At 38.8% G+C, this 18,457-nt stretch overlaps 1 protein-coding gene across 1 annotated transcript; it reads right to left on the reverse strand.

Moving 5' to 3' along the window:
* Positions 1 to 339: 339 nt before the first annotated feature.
* LOC116522689 (transmembrane protease serine 11E-like) lies at positions 340 to 18,171 on the reverse strand. The gene is made up of 9 exons (XM_032237708.1): positions 18,057 to 18,171; positions 15,870 to 15,988; positions 12,184 to 12,251; positions 11,132 to 11,295; positions 4,441 to 4,479; positions 3,131 to 3,302; positions 2,508 to 2,773; positions 1,282 to 1,424; positions 340 to 501 (listed from the first exon to the last, which is right to left on the reverse strand). The coding sequence occupies exons 1-9, from the start codon at positions 18,169 to 18,171 to the stop codon at positions 340 to 342; spliced, it is 1,248 nt and encodes a 415-aa protein (XP_032093599.1).
* Positions 18,172 to 18,457: the final 286 nt, after the last annotated feature.

Genomic DNA, 18,457 nt, shown 5'->3' on the forward strand with positions numbered 1-18,457 from the left:
AATTATCAAAGCTGTTGGAAGGGTTGAACATTCAACGCAATCAAGCAGGTGCCACAATGCAGCATTTTAAGGACAGGAATCATAAAGAACTACAACAAAATTATTTTGTTAGTTGCAGATGAATACTTCAGTCTATTCATTTTCTTGTATGACACATGAACAGTGTTTATAATATAATATAATGACATACAGACCTGAAATAATATGGGAAGGAATAGTGTTGATGCCTCCAGCAGAAAAACAAATCCCTATTCAATAGAATGTACCAGAGCAGTATGGCTGTTTGTAAGAAAAATATCTTGGATCTCATACATTAATATAAAGTAACTCGTCATTATTTCAGATTCCTGTATGGTAAGCAATCCAACTTCGATAGTAAGTAACTCGTGTATAGACTCCAGGTTTATTTGGCTTAGCACATTCATCTCCCCAGCTTACTATGCCAACAAGGTACCATATTCCTCTTGAATCAGATGTAACCAATGGTCCACCAGAATCACCCTAAAAGGGATGGAAGATCACTTTAGAAAGACCAGGAGAAAAATCTATAGTGTATATAATCATATGACAGATAGAACTGTTTTATCAAACATGATACCATCTAAAATGATTTCCCTTGACATAAAATCTTCTTAGAGGAAGATATAATGGGGTCATCTGAAAACCACATTTCTCTCCTGCCTCCCAAACTTTCAGGGCTGGACTTACTTGCCAACTTTAAGGGCTTTAAAATACAAATTAATATAGAAATGGAATAGAATAAACAAAGCAATAAAAATAAAGATCACATATTTCCGATCCTTAGCCATAGCTTCCCCATTCCTTTCCCCAGATGGACCACCATAACCCTGGAACTGCAACAACAACAACAACAAAAATGGCCATCCACATTTTGTATCTCCTAGATCACCTCTTTTTAAAAAGATTTTTAAAATTCTGCCTTTATTTTTTATGAATAACTCAAGGTAGCTAACATACATAATACTTTTTCATTCTATTTTCTCCTGTGAAGTAGATTGGGCTAAGAAAAGATGACTGGCTCAAAATCATCCAGATGGCTTTTATGCCTAAGGTAGGACTAGAAGTCATAGATTCCTATTTTCTTGATCAGCATTTTAAATACTACACCAAATTCGTTTCCCGCCCCCATCTAAATCTCTGTTACTTAGTTATAGAAAAAGATGGTGGTGTATAAATAAGTGGATTTTGCTCCAGCACAAAAATACTACCATAATATATGCAGGAGCCTTTTGCTGACTTCTAAGTTATTATTACATCTACCTGACAAGCATCGCTTCCACCTTCCAGGTATCCAGCACAGAGCATTCCAGATGAAATGGCTCCATTATATACTTGTCTTCTGTTGCAAACTTGATTACTTATAATTTTCACTTCTGTTTGACGAAGTTCACCAACACTGGGACCTGATTTTCAAATAATAATAATGTAGTATTTTATACATGAAAACTCATTATCAGGTTATAGAGTAGCACAATCACAAAACACATATGCTTAGTCTGTGATTTCGTCCATAGTATCAGAAATACTTTAAATTCCATCCCTTTAAAAGATATCTTCCTATGATAATGTAGCCTTCTACAATACATTATTGAAATTCAGAACATGGTACAAGCCGTCCATAGTCATTTTCCAGTTAACTAATAGGAAAGAAAAAGTCACCTCACAAAAATAGTGTCACTCTTATTCATTCTCTGGGTAGGAGATAACAGAATTGCCTCACACTACTTAAGAAAAAGGAAACATATAGGTAATGTATATAATTTGCAGCACATATATTTGAAAGTAGTTGTCAGGTAATGTTCCCCCACCCCCTCCCCCATATTTAGTTTTCTTACAGATGAATAGGCATATGAATTTATATATTCTGCCTAAAAGAAGGCAAACAGGCTAGATGCTTGGCACCCTATCAGTCAAAAGGCTTAATTGCATATTATCAAAAAGTTCTAACTCTGTTATTCTGTGTTCTAACTAACATTTTCAGGTGGCTCTATCAGGTCCAGAATCTCAGAATTAAACATTAATTTCCACAATTGAACATTTATGTTTGTATTTATCTTATCTATACAACTGAAGGTGGCAAACATGCAACACATCTTCCTCACTCTATTTTTTTCTACAATACCTCTGTGAAGTAAGAGAGTAACTGGTGTTTCAGAGAGAGAGAGAGACAGAGGGGGGAGGGGGGAGGGAGAGCCAGTTGTACAACTTGCCCAAAAATCACCCAGCTGGCTGCCACTTCTATGAAGGATTTGAACGCAAGGTGTCCTGCTTTCTAATCTGGTGCCTTAATCACCAGGCCAAATTGCCATAATGTCAAGTGTTTCTCTCCCTGAAATCTTTATGGATACACCTGTTAGAAAATAAGCCCACCTAATAGTGTAATTTGATGTCTCTATAAATCTGGAACCAACTCTACTGTGGTTAACAAATGATGAAAGAATGATTATTCACACAAGCAAACTAGCCCCAAATAAGGAGCTACTAACCATCATCTTTAAGAGCACCAAATCCTGTAACAGCACAAGTCGTATTTTCTGGAAAACTATATGAAGCTTCTGGAAGACAAACACGATGTACATCAGTTGTAAATTCCACTGGGGATGAAAGCTGTACAACAGCAATATCAAATTCATGGTTCATGACATTATTAGCATAATGCTCATGAATGATGATCTCGCGAAGATTCCTTCTCATTCTTGGAGGTCTTAGACGAGCCCCAAAACTACTTGTCCAACTTCTGACATCTCGGACACTGTAAGACATTAGAGAGTACAATTTATGCAACAAGCACTCTATTTGCATTTTCATTTATTGTAAACAAAACTTCACAATGGTTCCTTGCTAACTGTTTTCCAGTTTTTCTGCACTCTCACCACCATCAAACTTCAAGATTAGAAATACATTCAGTTTATAAAATGGAGCGTTTAGACATAAAGCAGATGTGAACAGAGATAAGAAGCTAAACACCATTCTCCTTTCTATAATTTTTTTAGTTTTGAACATATGAGACAAATTATATTAGTGGTAACATCTGTGAATAAATGAACTTTATTGATTAAACATATTGGTTCAGATGTAGTATTAGATGTATGGGGAAAGATTTACTCACCCTCTAAAACAATGAGCAGCAGTCACAAGCCAGTTATTGCTGATCAATGTTGCTCCACAACGATGAATGCCATTTAGCTGGAGACTAGCTTGCCAGGGCCATTCCCCTTCCCCTGCAATGGTTCCTCCATAGATTCTCTCCACAGATCTGTCCAGTCGTGTCCCACAGCCTGCTCCCAACCCCAAAAAAGAACATTCCTTTCAAGATAACAGAACACTTTATTAAAGGGAATCTGTTTTTTTTTTGCTAAAAGAACTATAAAAATCATAGTTTATTAGAACAATTTTTAATGTTAAAAAATAAACAAAAGACATTCTCACTAAAGATGTGGAATGTATTAAACAGCCATACATTATTCATTCACTGAATGTTAAGAGAACAGGTAAGGGAGTATCAAAACATAATTGTTTCGGTTCATGTGCGGTCTTGACATTGCTTTTTTCTTGTCCTAAATTATTCATTCACAGGAAAACAAGAAAAGAATTGCATAATCTGTTTTGAATACAGGCATTCCTCAATTTCTGCGCAATGGGGACAGAATGTCTGTTGCTAAGCCAACTGGTTATTAAATAAGTTGCACCCAAATTTATCATCTTTTAGCCATGTTCTTAAATGAATCACTTAAGTGACTCACATGGCTATTAAATGAATCTGGCTTACCACATAGATTTTGCCTGTTGGAAGCTAACTGGTAATCAAATGGTAATCATGTCACCACAGAGTGCTGCAACTGTAAAATGACAGAAACTGTCTTTCTGAAAACCCTTACTCTCCACCAAATAAATACAGAATGGCATTTCTGGGTTCAGGAAAGAAAATAGATATGTTTTGCAGGTTGCTGAGGTTAGCTCAGAAATATTGTTCTTTTTTCTCTTAGAGAAAATACTATGTAACAGTTCAGTTTTGTAGAAATATCTCATCCTTTAAAAAAAATATGGAAAATCTAACTTTGCAATATTACAAATGTAAATTTAAAATTTATTTTCATGACAGATTACTATAAAAAAGAGGCTCCAGTATCTTTTTTGCCTTCATAATGTTATTTAGCGGAAGTGACTTCAAATGTAATAATCAAGCTGAAAAAACAAATTCGAGATAATTGGGCATATTAGGAGATTAAAAAAGAGTTTGAGAATGATGATGCTAAGGCAGTCTTTCTCAATAGGGCAGTCTTATCTTATACAGTAGGTGTGTCCAGTATCCCCAGTTATAAAATAAGATCCGGATAACAGCATCCAGAGGAAAATGAGGCTAACCACATCTATTTTTAACAAATCTGTTTTCAAACAGAAAGCCCTTCTGATACTTACAACTGTTGAGAAGATTTGTACCATTTTTTTCATTTATTTCTGAAAAAAAGGTAAAGATGACAAATATTAATTTGGCAATAGCAATATTTCCCCATCCTTCATCCTAAAGTACGTGATTCAATCAATCAATCAATCAATCAATCAATCAATCAATCAAAATAGAGCTGGAAGGGGCCTTAGAGGTCTTCTAATCCAAGCAAGAGAACCTATATACCATTCAAGCAAGAGAACCTATATACCATTTCAGACTGTCCAGTATCTTTAAAAACTCCAGTGATAAAGCACCCATAATTTCTGACAGCAGCTGTTCCACTGGTTAATTGTTCTCACTGTTAGGAAGTTTCTCATTAATTCCAGATTGCTTCTCTTCTTAATTAGTTTTCATTCATTGTTTCTGCTCCTGCCTATAGATGCTTTTGTAAATAAGTTGATCCCTTCCTCTTTGTGGCAAAAACTCAAATACTGGAATACTTGTCACCACTAGTCCTTCTTTTCTCTAGGCTAACCATACCCAAATCCTGCAATTGTTCTTCATGTTTTAGTCTCTAGGCCAGTGATGGCGAACCTATGGCAGATGTGCCACAGGTGGCACGCAGAGCCCTCTCTGTAGGCATACCAGCCATTGCCCCAGCCCAGCTCCACCACGCATGCATGGACAGCTCCCACCAGCTAGCTGGTCTTCGGATCTCTGGTGCGCATACACAGGGGCAGGGCGCATGAGAGGGATGCATAATTTGGGAATATTGGAAGAGGATGCTTTCATGCCAGTATCTCCCTTCCAGTAGGGTTGAATGCACAGCTTTTTAAATAAGTGTTAGATTGGGTAATGGAAAGGCACACACAGGCTACGGTAACAACAGCTCTTTATTAACTCAGTAGCAACTATGTACAATCCAGCGAAGGTTGAGTCTGATAGAAGCCCTTTTATAGGGAGCTGTCAGACCCTTCGACTAAAAAAATTAAACCTGTGCTCCTGCCGGAACAGAGGACCTTGGTGGAAACCATTATAACTGTAGCAAGTATCTAACACCCTTCTCCTCTTAGATGGAATAATCCTATTGGTAACGTAGTCATGCAGGTAGATGGGCTTTTTGGTAGCTCTGCCAGACCTGCACAGTTCAGTCGGAGGGTGTTCTTCGGACAGGTCGGATGGACCTGTTTGCTCTGCAGCTCTGCTTGGTGGAAGCTCCTGGAACCTTTCACAGGCCACGGCTGGAGCTTCTAGAGCCGGTTCGCTCGGAGCTCGCTGCGGGCCTGCAACACAAGAAGCTAAGTATCCCGGTGACTTAGGGTTTGAGTTGGCTGTGGAATGAGTGACTTCGTGCTCCTTTTGGGTAGGGCTTTGGCTAACTTGTGCAGGAGTTACCTCTGGCTGTCTAAGAGTGGAGTTGGAGAGGTAGCCATGGAGTTGGTCAACGTGCCTTCTCCAATTCCGACCGTCCTCGAGTTCTACGAGATAAGAGCGGGGGCCAGTGAGGCCTATCACTGTGGCAGAAATCCACAGAGTTCCCCTGGCATAGTTGTGTGCATAAACTGAATCCTCTAGGCTAAAGTTCCAAATTTTGCTTGTGGAGTCTGAGGGTGATGCGGCAGAATAGTTTGGATGTAGCCAGTCTAAGTGGGACCTTAGCCGGAGACCCATGAGAAGCTTGGAGGGGTTTCTCCTTGTAGTGGCACTTGGCGTGATGTGTTGAATTAGCAGGTAATGGTCAAGCCGTCTCCCGGGCCCATCCTAGATAGGGCCTCTTTTGCAGATCTCACCATTCTCTCTGCCTGACCATTGGAGGCCGGACGGCATGGCGCGACCAGGGCATGTCTGATTCCCTGTGCTGCTAAGAAGGTCTCAAATTTCATGGCCGTGAATTGGGGCCCATTGTCAGAGACCAGGATGTCGGGTAGGCCATGTGTGGAGAAAAGTCTCCGTAGTACCTCAATGATCGCTTCTGCCATAGTGGAGGTCATCAGGACTACCTCTAGCCATTTTGAGTTGAGGCATCCACAACTATGAAGAAAGTCTGGCCATGAACTGGGCCAGCAAAATCAATGTGCACCCTAGACCACGGTGCTTGAGATCGCTTCCACTCCTTAGCAGGCGTTCTGGGGGAGCTGGTCTGGACTTCTGGCACAGTGTTCAGGTAGCCAACCATTCTTCGATCTCCCTGTCCATGTTAGGCCACCACACGTAACTCCTGGCCAAAGACTTCATCCTGACAATTCCAGGATGCCTTACGTGTAAAACTTCTAATACTGCAATGTGCAGTTTGGGTGGAACAATGACCCGGTCCCCCCACAGCAAATAGCCATTAAAAACAGATAATTCATCTCTCTTACAATAGTACATTTTGAAATCAGACCTAACAGGCCCCTTGGGCCACCCCCTCCACACCCAGTTCAAATTTGTTTGATGATGGAGTCTTTTGCAGAGTGGCGGGAAACATCACTAGATGAGGCAGGGCCAATCTCCAAGCAGTCAATAAGGAGGACTGGTGTCTCCTTAGGGTCTACAAGAAGTTCTGGCAGCGAGCAGCAACTCAAAGCGCCGGCATGCCCCAAAGTGGAACCTGGTCGGTGGATGAGGCAATAGGAGTAGGCAGCTAGGAAAATGGTCCCTCTGGTCATCCGTGGTGATAATGACATAAGAGCAGGTCGGTCCCCAGCCAGCAAGCCCAAAAGCGGTTTGTGATCCGTAATTAGTTTGAAATCACGGCTGTAGAGGTACTCATGGAACCTTTTTACTCCGACCACTGCAGCAGAGCCTCATGGTCCAGCTGGCTGTAGTTCCGCTTGGCAGCGGACAAGGGCCTTGAGTAATAGGCTATGGAAGCCTTAATTCCATTGGGCATGCGGTGGCTGAGGATGGCTCCAACACCAAACAGGAAGCCTTACAAGTCAACACTAGTGGCACGGTCTGGCTGTACTGCACCAGGAACGTGTCTGCTGACAGAAGTCTTTTTACCACAGCAAATGTGGCAGCCTCAGCTCTCCTCCAGAACCACTTCATGTTCTTTGCCAGGAGATGATGTAAGGGCTCAGCAACGGTGGCTTTCTGTTTAAGAAAGACACTGTAGAAATTAAGGAGCCCGGGGAATGCCTGCAGCTCGGTTTGATTGCGAGGTGTAGGGGCGTCCTGGATTGCTTGAATTTTTTTAGTAGTTGGGTGAATCCCAGAGCCATCGATTAGGTACCCTAAGAATTCAATCTTTGGCACGTTAATTTGGCATTTTTCTTTTTTGAGATGGAGGCCTTTGTCTCGAATTCTGGTCAAAACAGTTTGCAAACATTTGAAAAGTTGTGCCTCATTTGCGGCCAATACCAAGATGTCGCCAAAATAGGGGACAATTCCTGGAATCCCCTGCAAAAGCCATTCCATGACACTTTGGAACAGTCCAGGGGCGATACTAATGCCAAATTGCAGGCGGTGACATTTGAATGCACCCTTGTGCATCACAGTGGTTTGGGCCTCCGCTGTAGCACCATCTACAGGCAATTGTTGGTATGCCTGCACCATGTCCAATTTAGCCAATACTTTGCCAGGGCCTAAAGAATGTAATAAATGCTGTACAATGGGTACAGGGTAAGCGCTTTGTTGTAACGCTTTATTGATTGTGCATTTGTAGTCCATGAAGATGTGGACAGACCCATCAGATTTGACAGGTGTCACTATAGGGGTTTCCCAGTGTGCGTGATCAACTGGCTCTAGGATTCCCTGGCCTACGAGCTTGCCAATTTCCAGATCAATTTTTGGGTGGAGAGCGAAAGGTACTTTCCTGGGTTTTAGCCTTATGGGGGCTATGTTGGGGTCTCAATTAAAAGAGATTGGAGTCCCCACATACTTACCCAGACCGGTGCTGAAGACATCCTCAAACTCCTTAAAAATTGCTTCAGCACTCTCGTCTTTCAAGGCATTGATACCCGTCACTTCTAGGCCCAGGGCTTCAAACCAGTCAAGCCCCAGGAGGCTCTGCAGGTCACTGCTGACCACCATCACTGGGATCTGGCCAGTGTATTTCTTGAATTGCACCCGGAAGGTGCCCTGGCCCACGATGGGGATGCGGTTCCCCTCGTAATCATGAAGGCTGATGTCAGGGACATGTAGCTGCTACTTCTTCAGGCTAGAGATAGCCCGCTTGAGTGTGGACCATGGTATGATGGTCAGTGATGACCCCATGTCGATCTCCATTTTGCATAGAGAGTCCTCAATGAGGACTGTGACCTTCAGCTTTTTTGGCCGCCTAGTGCAGACTTGGCTGATTGAGGTGTGATAGGTGACTTTGATGTCACCTTTTGCATGCCGTGGTGGCTTCTGCCATGCCCCTTGGTTGGGCCTCTGCTGGTGATTAGACCGGCTTCTTGGCTGCCAGGTCATCGTGGGGTGCTCGCTTCTGCAAACTTTGGTGATGTGCCCCTTTCACTCTCAGTGCTGGCAGATAGTGTCGTGGAAAAAAACAAGCCGATCGGGCATGGTCTCCTCCACAGCTAGTGCAAGGCAGGAATCATGGTTTGAATTTGCGCGCAGGCTTGGTGCGACTACTGCGCATGCAGCAGCTGTCATCTTCTTCGCCCTCTGAGCTCTTGGTCTCTGCAACCTAACAATGTACGTGTGTGTTCTTTTGCACGTCTTGTGTAGTGCTTTGGTGCTGCAGTGTTTCTGTTGACTTGACAGTCGATTCTGATGCCCTGGCTTCATCCAAGGCAATTTGTAGAGTGAGGCCAGATTTGGCAAGTAACCTCCTCTGTAAATTAATGTCCCATACACCGCAGATGATGCGGTCAAGAATAAGCTCATCTAGGTCTCGGAAATTGCAGTACGCTGCGGCCTTTCGTAGAGCCGCAACGTACTCGTTGATTGATTCACCTTCCTTCTGGTTGTGAATATTAAATTCGTGCTGGTGGACGTGCTTAGATGGCTTAGGAGCGTAGTGGATCCTCAGCATCTGCTGGAGCATGGACCAAGCAACCGATTGTAGTGGAGTAGGCTCTGACAAGTCTTTGGCAGTTTCGAACACTTCCGATCCACAGTAACCAAGGAACATGTTCTTCTTGCGGCCTTCAGAAAGGCCCATGAGGTCATTGGCTTCGAGGAAGCAGTTGAACCTCAGCATATACGAATCCCAGTGCTCAGTGACTAGGTCATACGGAGTCGGTGGGGCGTGCATGGCCATTTTGTGTTCTAAGGGTGTTTTGAGTTTGCCACTCAAAAATGGCTACTCGAAGCCGTGCTGAGCTCCGGGCTGGATTTACTTGCTGGATTGCTACGCTCTTTTTGGTTCACCTAGTTGCCTTCCAATCCCATCTTTTCCAGTATTAGATTGGGTAATGGAAAGGCAAACACAGGCTAAAGGTAACAACAGCTCTTTATTAACTCAGTAGCAACTATGTACAATCCAGCGAAGGTTGAGTCTGACAGCAGCCCTTTTATAGGGAGCTGTCAGACCCTTCAACCAATGAGATTAAACCTCTATTCCCACCGGAACAGAGGACCTTGGTGGAAACCATTATAACTGTAGCAAGTACCGTATATACTCGAGTATAGGCCGACCCGAATATAAGCCGAGGCACCTAATTTTACCACAAAAAACTGGAAAAGTTATTGACTCGAGTATAAGCCTAGGGTGGGAAATGCAGCAGCTACCAGTAAATTTCAAAAATAAAAATAGATACCAATAATGTTTTTGAATATTTATTTCAAAGAAAAACAGTAAACTAGCGGCAAACTGACACAGAGGGAGGGGAAACTCACAGGGGCACTGGGCCATTCACGAGTGTCACCCAGCGGCATGGCCCCGCCCCTTTTTCTCCTCCATTTCGGGCAAATTTTTCACTGACTCGAGTATAAGCCGAGGCGGCTTTTTTCAGCCCAAAAAGTGGGCTGAAAAACTAGGCTTATACTCAAGTATATACAGTATCTAACAATAAGAGATATGAAAAATTTGCTTAAGCTTTTTTTCGGCTCAAAACAAAACAGAATAGCTTACTAAGTCTTTGTAAATACAGTATAAATGATGTTAAAACCATATTAGTTTTAGGAAACCTTAAAATTGTAATGCGACATCTCTAATTTCTTCCTCTTGGTTAAATGTTTTTAACTGTATTTTTTTGGATTAGTTTTTATGTAATTTAAAGTATTTAACTTTGCATCTATCTACTATTACAATCACCAGAAAGAAAATAAGATACCTATTAGGAATTTGATCTCTATATAGACTCTTACAGAAACTATGTCATATAGTTTGTAATCCATTTAGTTTGCAATCCATTTAGTCATAATTAACCAACCAACTGATGTTCCCATTTGTTGACTTGTACTGTACAAGGGTGACTAGTTCATAAAAATAATCAAATAACATAAAGATTATTGGCTTTGGCTCAATGAAAAATTTTCATTTTTTTTTTTTTTGGCAAAATGCTCTGTAAATTCCTAAAGATAATTCCTTAAATATTAAAAAAATAAATGAAAACTAGGGAATAATTATTAATAAATTGATGGAAATTTGAAACCTGTAGTATTTTATTTCCCCACAAAGGGGGAGGGGCTGAAAATACTTGCTTAAGATATTTCTTAGAAATAGAAATAGGAAATGGATAATGCAGTTTTGATTAAATCAACATATATATTTCAGGTTACAGTGCAAGCAAATAAAGCAGTTTAAAAAATTTGATCATAATTACAAATGACATCTGTAACACTTGCCTGAAAGCTTATAAGAAGAAATATCAATACTTAAGGGCCATGTTGATGACTTCAGTTTTTTCAGCAAACTTTGATAAATATTTGTCCATAGTGTCTCTTTATTATCTGTGGCAATGAACTTAAATATTAGCAGCACATCTGCCAGGACACCATCATTCCCCGGGCTGCAAAAGAATAATACAAACAGCTGACCAAACAAGCCAGAATATTTTCTATACTCTGCAGGGGTATTTCCCCCCCCCCCATATACTATTCACTCAAGGATTTCGGGCAAGTAAGACAGAAAAATTAAAATACTGTTTCCATCCATAAAGGAACACCAAGTAGAGGCACCACACCGTTTGCTGCTTAACTCATTGTTTTTTAGAAATGGATGAGACTCAGCAGATACTAGGAAATATTTTGACATAAATTTGGGTGACACCATCAAAAGTAGCTATGATTTGGGATGGAGAAAATATAGGGATCTGTGAGAGGCACAGAGCTTTTTCCTGTTTTAACTCTTTCCCCTTCTCTTTTCATGTGCTAATCTCGTAAATAAACTTTATTCATTGGTGATTGTTTGCCTATGAATATTTGCCCCAAATTGCCAGAAATATGGGTATGCTGAAAAATATGGGGGTAGGGAACAGAAGCAGGATAATGCCTTTCATCTGCCTAAATAAATAAGACAACATTGTAGACTTTCCAGTATTTGCAGAATACTGATCTGCCAGAATAAACTTCCAATAAATGGGGTGTTTTTGGATAAAAGAATGCCAATTTATTATGTGGTGAGTTTAAAGCCAAAATCTTGTGGATTAAGAGAAACAATAGAAAAGATTAGTGTATTCTAACATGCCTCCATCTCCTAGGTGTTAGACTCAACTAGCATAATTATGCTAGTTTTGAATGTGTGGCTGATTTATGGGAGTGAGAAACACCATTTGGGAGAAATAACCCAGATCTATTTCTTAATGCTATCTGGACCATTTCATTTATAAATTTATTCTCATGTCATTGTTAGCGATTAATTCAACATCTATTCCCGAGTGGAATATTCAACTCCATACCTTAGCCTGACAACACGTTCATTAATGAGCCTGTTTTCTAAGGGAGTAGCGTGAAATGCTTGTTTAATCTGTTGAAAGGAATGAAAAGTTATCTTTAATATAAAAATGTTTTAAACAGTAGAAATGCAGCAGTTACCCTACGTCTATGTCTCCAAGTCTGAAAGATGATTGACACAATGTTCCTATCATAGCCATACTAGTTTTGTACATGCCTAGAATCACATGCAATGGGAAAGGGCGGGGCTTTTAGGGTAACATATTCCATCATCTTTGCAGATTCTGACTATTCTTTTTCATAGACATCCATGTAGCAGTAAAAAAACCCAACATAGTATGAATCCATTAAAACAATCTGGCCAGGTTTAAAAGAGCAAACTTGATTATTCTTTCTTTATTATCTGAGTTAACATTTGTAAATAACTTGGATTTAAGGTTTGAAATTTTATAATAAAAAATGCTAGTGATATAATTAGGAGGAATAACACCCTAGAAGACAATATCAGGATTCAGCAACAAGCTGGAACAATGGATAAAAACCAGCAAATGTATCTCATCAGGAATATATTGTTTATTTTCTTCAACTTTCATTCTGCCTAGAGTCATTTGGAGATGACTTTAAGCAGCTTAAGTCTTCAATTTGTATTTTTTTAAAAAACCAAAGGTCCAAATACAAGATAGCATGGCATGTGCCTTCGTAACTCACAAAATGAATATGAGCCAGTGCTATAAAGCAGATGGAGAAAAACAAATGAACAATTGGGATGCCTCAACAGAAATATAATGTCAAGAGAAGTCTTATTTCACTCTATTCAGAGTTTGGCAGACCACAATTAGAATACTATACCAAGTTCTGGTAAACATATTTTAAAAAGAACACTGAGAATCTGGAGATATTTGGAGAAAAGGTGATTTAGCAATGGAATAAACTGTCTTAGAAAGTGGTTGACTTTTTCATTAGATAGAGAATTTATATATTAAGAAGGGATTACTTGATCTCCAAGGTGTCTTCCATTCCTTCTATTCTACTAGTATTCTAATTATGGTTGGTTGGATAATAGGATAGGAAACTCCACAAATTTACCATCCCCCTAAGATAATTTCTTTCTAAAAAGAATGTATTTGGATCTGCAATAAAGAAATAAAAATTAAAATAAACCAAACATGAATACAAAAGATAAGCCTGCTTGGGCTTTAAGCCTTTAAAACCCTTCCACAAATGGAAGCTATTAAATTGCAATATTAGATTGTGTAACCAGAATGAAATTGAGTTGTAGAAAGAGTTGCACATCTATTTAACATGTTAGGCTTTATTGACCATTTCAATGGGAATTTCCTCTAAGTTAGCCACAAGCTTATATTTGAAATAGAGGTGACAAAACTGTGCAACTTTACAATGAACCCTGGAGCAATCTCTGCCCTGTTGTCTTACCAAAGGATACGCATGTGGAGCTAATTTAAGTACCTCACCTAATTTTTCACTAGTACTATGACTTGTTCTAAGTGTTAACTTTTAATTGAATGGCTTCATATTAGGACTATCTTAACTTTGGACTAAGCAAGTTTAATGCCATATTTTGTTATTATTTGTCCCTGATATTGTATTTCTTGAACTTTAAAGTTGTGTTTTTTTTAGTTTCATACTTGAGAACCTGGCTTTTTTGAGGTCCAGGTTTAATCATTGATTGCATAGGTAATCTTTCACTTACAACCAATTGAGCCCCAAATTTCTGTTGCTACGTGCGATAGTTGTAAACTGAATTTTGCCACATTTTATGTCTTTTCCTGCCAGAATTGTTAAGTGAATCTAGCTGCTCCATTGACTTTGCTGGTCTGAAGGTAACAAAAAGTGATCACATGACCCCGGGACACTGCAACCATCATAAATATGAATCAGTTGCCAAGCGTCTGAATTTTGATTGTGACCATGGGGACCATGGGGATGTTGCAATGATCATAAATGTGAAAAGTCATGTTATAAGTCACTCTTTAAGTGCTGTTGTAACTTTAAATAGTCACTAAATGAACCATTATAAGACGAGAACTACCTGTATTCATTTATGGTACACACAAGCATATATCAACATTCTTGGAATGCCTTCTATCAATTGTTGCATGCTGTTATGAAACACTTAAACTCAACCCAAAGGGCATATATTTAATGTGTATCAACTACATAATGTTCTAAGCATATGTAGGAGTGTGTTTCCTTCATCCTGTGGCATGTGCCAAACCCAGCTAATGCATCTAGTTGGAAAAATATCTTCATGCTTGTTAATTCTGCTAGCAGTGCCATGTGTTGGGATACGAAAATATTGTCTCTGAATTAACTGAATATTTACAATCAAGTTGGCTCAATTGTCAATGACCACACATAAATAATTTTTCTCCAAAACTTTATGTCCTCAACTTAGTCACCCAGATCTTCCAAATAGTGCACACACCTTGCTGCTGAACATCTTATTTTTCTCTTTCCATCTTCTTCAGCATTATAGACTTTCTAAGGGAGCTGGATATTTGTGTAATATGTTCTTAACATGATAATTTGAGCCTGTTCATGTATGCCTTGAGTTGATTTGTTCTATGAACCATTTGTTGTTGTTGTTTTGTTTTTCCATGGTATTCTCAGGAGTCTTCATCATCAAAATTTAAAAGCATTAATACTTATTCTATCCTGTTTCTTGAAAGCTCAATTTTCATACTTCATAAAGTGTCACATGGAAAAACATTACCTGCACCATTTCAATCTTTGTAGATATTGGCATATCCCAGCATCTGCATATTTTTTTTCAATGTCTTCACTGGTGCTCTACAAACTGCTAAAATACAGAACATTTCTTGACTGCTGGTTCTTTTACTGTTGATTGCAATGAGCCCCACTAGATACATAGACCAGACTGGGAATTAGCTTCACAGGTAGGCTAAAACTACTTTTATTGACATTTGCTATAATAACAGAATCTTGCAAGTCTGACTGTGCTTTACTTCCCCATTCTTTTATACTTCCATAAAATAAGGAAGCATCTGCCTGAGTCATTCACAAATATATCTATTATAGATTTAAGAACTGCTTCAGCTCCTTTGCCAAGCTCCAGTAAGGTAATCTTTCTTATTCCTTTAAATAGCTGATCCTAAAAGGCAGAAATTATCCACCAATTTTAATTCCTTGTCAATTCTAGGGCTGGTTGGGGCATCTACTGCTGTTAGTTTGGTCTTCTTTATATTTAATCTTAGTCCCTGACTTTAATTATTAGTGATACCATATCATTTGACTCTCAGAATAGTATAATCAATGTAGCTCAAATTACTGATGTCTCCTTTTCTAATTTTAAAATCATGCTCATATTCTTCTAATTCATGTTTCTTCAATGTATATTCAGCATACAGTATATATTTATTTGAATAAATAAATGATTATTAACAGAACCCATTGTTTCTTATGGAATATTTTTTAGCTGGCAGAGAGTGCAGATGAGATAGAGATTCATAAAAGCTGCTAGGAAGTTTGTGCAGTTTACTAAAGGGAAAGGAAGGGCTTACAATTTGCAGAATCCCACATCAACTTCCAAATAAAAGAAACAGAAAGACGAGGAAGGATTGTCCTTTCCCAAAGTTTCTGTGTCTGTCTGTGTTCTTTTCCTTCTCCAGAATTTAGAACATTAAATGCATTAAAAATCATTAACACTTACCAAAATCTCAATACTTCTGCTCAGTTCTCTAAATTCTGCTGAAGTCTGTTTGTCATAGCTAGGCTGATATTGCTTATTTTTGATTTTAAAGGAAGCATTGTAAAAGAATAGCTTCTGATCTGCATATGAATAGGGAAAAATGAAAGTATTTATACTATAGTATCAATTAATTTACAAGAATGAGACACAATTAAGCAATCATCAAAATAAGAAATTTTCTAATAATTTAGAGGTTTTATAGGATTAACTATTATAAAGTGAAAGATATACTTTAACTCTGAAGCAAAGGATTTTAATATATTTCCCATATTTTGTATGGGAAGAATGTAGGTCAAGTAGAATAAATTGACTTGGATTATGAATGGTATCTCAAAAATTGGTCCTAGATAAGTAAAGTAGTTGCATTTTGGAGCTATCAGATAGACTGTATGTTAAGTGAAAGAAGCCATGCTAGTTAAAACAATTCCACATCTACAAAAATAATCAACTATGTCTTCTCATTCTTGATAATTGGTTAGTCTCAGGATTGATTTTGTTTTTCATCCTCCTTTCAGAATCTCCAGTGAAAGGATTAGAATTTCTTGGTGAAAGGCCAGAATCAGGCTACTTTCTGCTAGGATGCAAATGTTGCAGTGTACATGTAGTCTTAGTATAAGCTTACTGATATATACAGAGAAGCTTTTCAATCAGATTCCAATCCTGTAAAACAAAACATGAGCAGGTTCTTCCTTTGACTTATCACCATTCACTATCTCACCAATGTCCATTGGGCTTATTGTGCCAGGGGTGGTCTTCAAGTAGCTTACTAATTCTATTACCTTATATCTAAATATTAAGACTTGTGGCAGCTCTAACAATATTTCAGCCCTCCAAAATAGACCAGACTTGGAAGTCAAAGATAGGTAATTAATACAAGGAATCCTCAGCTTACAACCATTCATTTAATGACCATCAAAGTTACAACAGTACTGAAAAAACTGACTTATCACCATTTTCCACACCTACAACCATTACAGCCTCCCTGTGGTCACATGATCAAAATACAGATACTTGGCAACTGAGATGAATTTATGGTCATTGCAATGATCCAAGGTCAGGTGATCACCTTTTGTGACTTTCTGACAATTAAAGTCAATCACTTAACAACTACCAGTGTTACTAATTTAAAAACTGCAGTGATGTACACAACAACTGTGGCAAAAAAAGGCCTTAAGATGGGGTAAAACTGAACGTCTTGCTTAGCAATGGAAATTTTAGGCTTCGTTATGGTCTTAAGTCAAGGACTACCCATATTACTTTTATTGCAGGTGGTCCTTGACTTAACCATAATTGGGACAAAAAAATTGTTATTAAGTGATACAGTCATTAAGAAAGGAACCACATCACCACATCCAATTTTGCAATCTTTTTTTAAAAACCACAGTTGTTAAGCACGTCACTGTAGCATTAACTGACACATCACCTGACCACAGTTTGTGATCTTCCATGCCAGCTTCCCTATTGATTTTGCTTGTTGGAAGTTGATTGGGAAAGTCAAAAATAGGGATCATATGACTGCATAATTCCACAACTATTGAAAGTGCGAGCCAGTTTCTGAGCAACCCAAATCATAATCATGTAACTGTATAGATATTGTGATGGTCAAAAATGTACTGACTGGTCATTAGTCACTTCTTTGAGTGATGTCATAACTTCAGACTCTAAATAAATGGCTGTAAGTGCAAGACTACTTGGTTATAGTCACAGAATTTTGCAAGTCTGAAAGTACTCCCACCTCTCTTTTTTCTTCATGAGAAATAGGGAGGGTCATGCTTGATATGCTTTCTCAAATTACATTTCTGCCCTGGACTCAGATGTTGTTATATCTGACCATTGTTTTGGTTGTAGCTCTTCATCCTATTCCTCAAGGTTATTCCTTTTGCCCATTACACAATGCTGGCAGGATCATACTTTGCCTTGGGTGATACACCAACACAGAAATCAGACAGGAAAACATTGCTAATCCATAATTAATACTTTATGTTGTTTGGCAGATGATCTGGCTTGAAATGATCCAGTTGAAATAAAAGTAGCTATAAATTCTTCAGGAAAGAAATGCACAACGTAATTTTTTTCTTTCTGATTATTGAAAGATTTTCAAGCACAAAGCCATTCAAATCATATTGACTGAAAAAGAAATATACTTACCATATATCAAAAAGTACACAAGCAAACCAATGGCAGTGGCTAAGACCAGCAATACCGCTACCACAATTAAAGCAATCATCCATGGCGCCAGAGGACTGGTTCTTGATTGAGACATTCTGAGAAGATGGGCAAACATAAGATGTTGTAGGAAACAAGTGAACCTTAAGAAATGCAGTTAATTTCTGCTATAATCTGCTTTTGGATTGAGGTTGATGATGATGATGATAATAATGATGATGATATTTAATGTTTATGCACATTAAATGTTTCACAAATGAATGAATTAAAAATACTGCTGAACTAATAACATATTAACTGCATTAATCTTCATTCTTTCTTTATTTCATCAATTGCGATGGTAGTTGCAATTGCAACTTACAATTTCAATAGTTGTAGGCACA

The sequence above is a fragment of the Thamnophis elegans genome, chromosome Z, assembly GCF_009769535.1.
Source record: "Thamnophis elegans isolate rThaEle1 chromosome Z, rThaEle1.pri, whole genome shotgun sequence".
Taxonomy (NCBI): domain Eukaryota; kingdom Metazoa; phylum Chordata; class Lepidosauria; order Squamata; family Colubridae; genus Thamnophis; species Thamnophis elegans.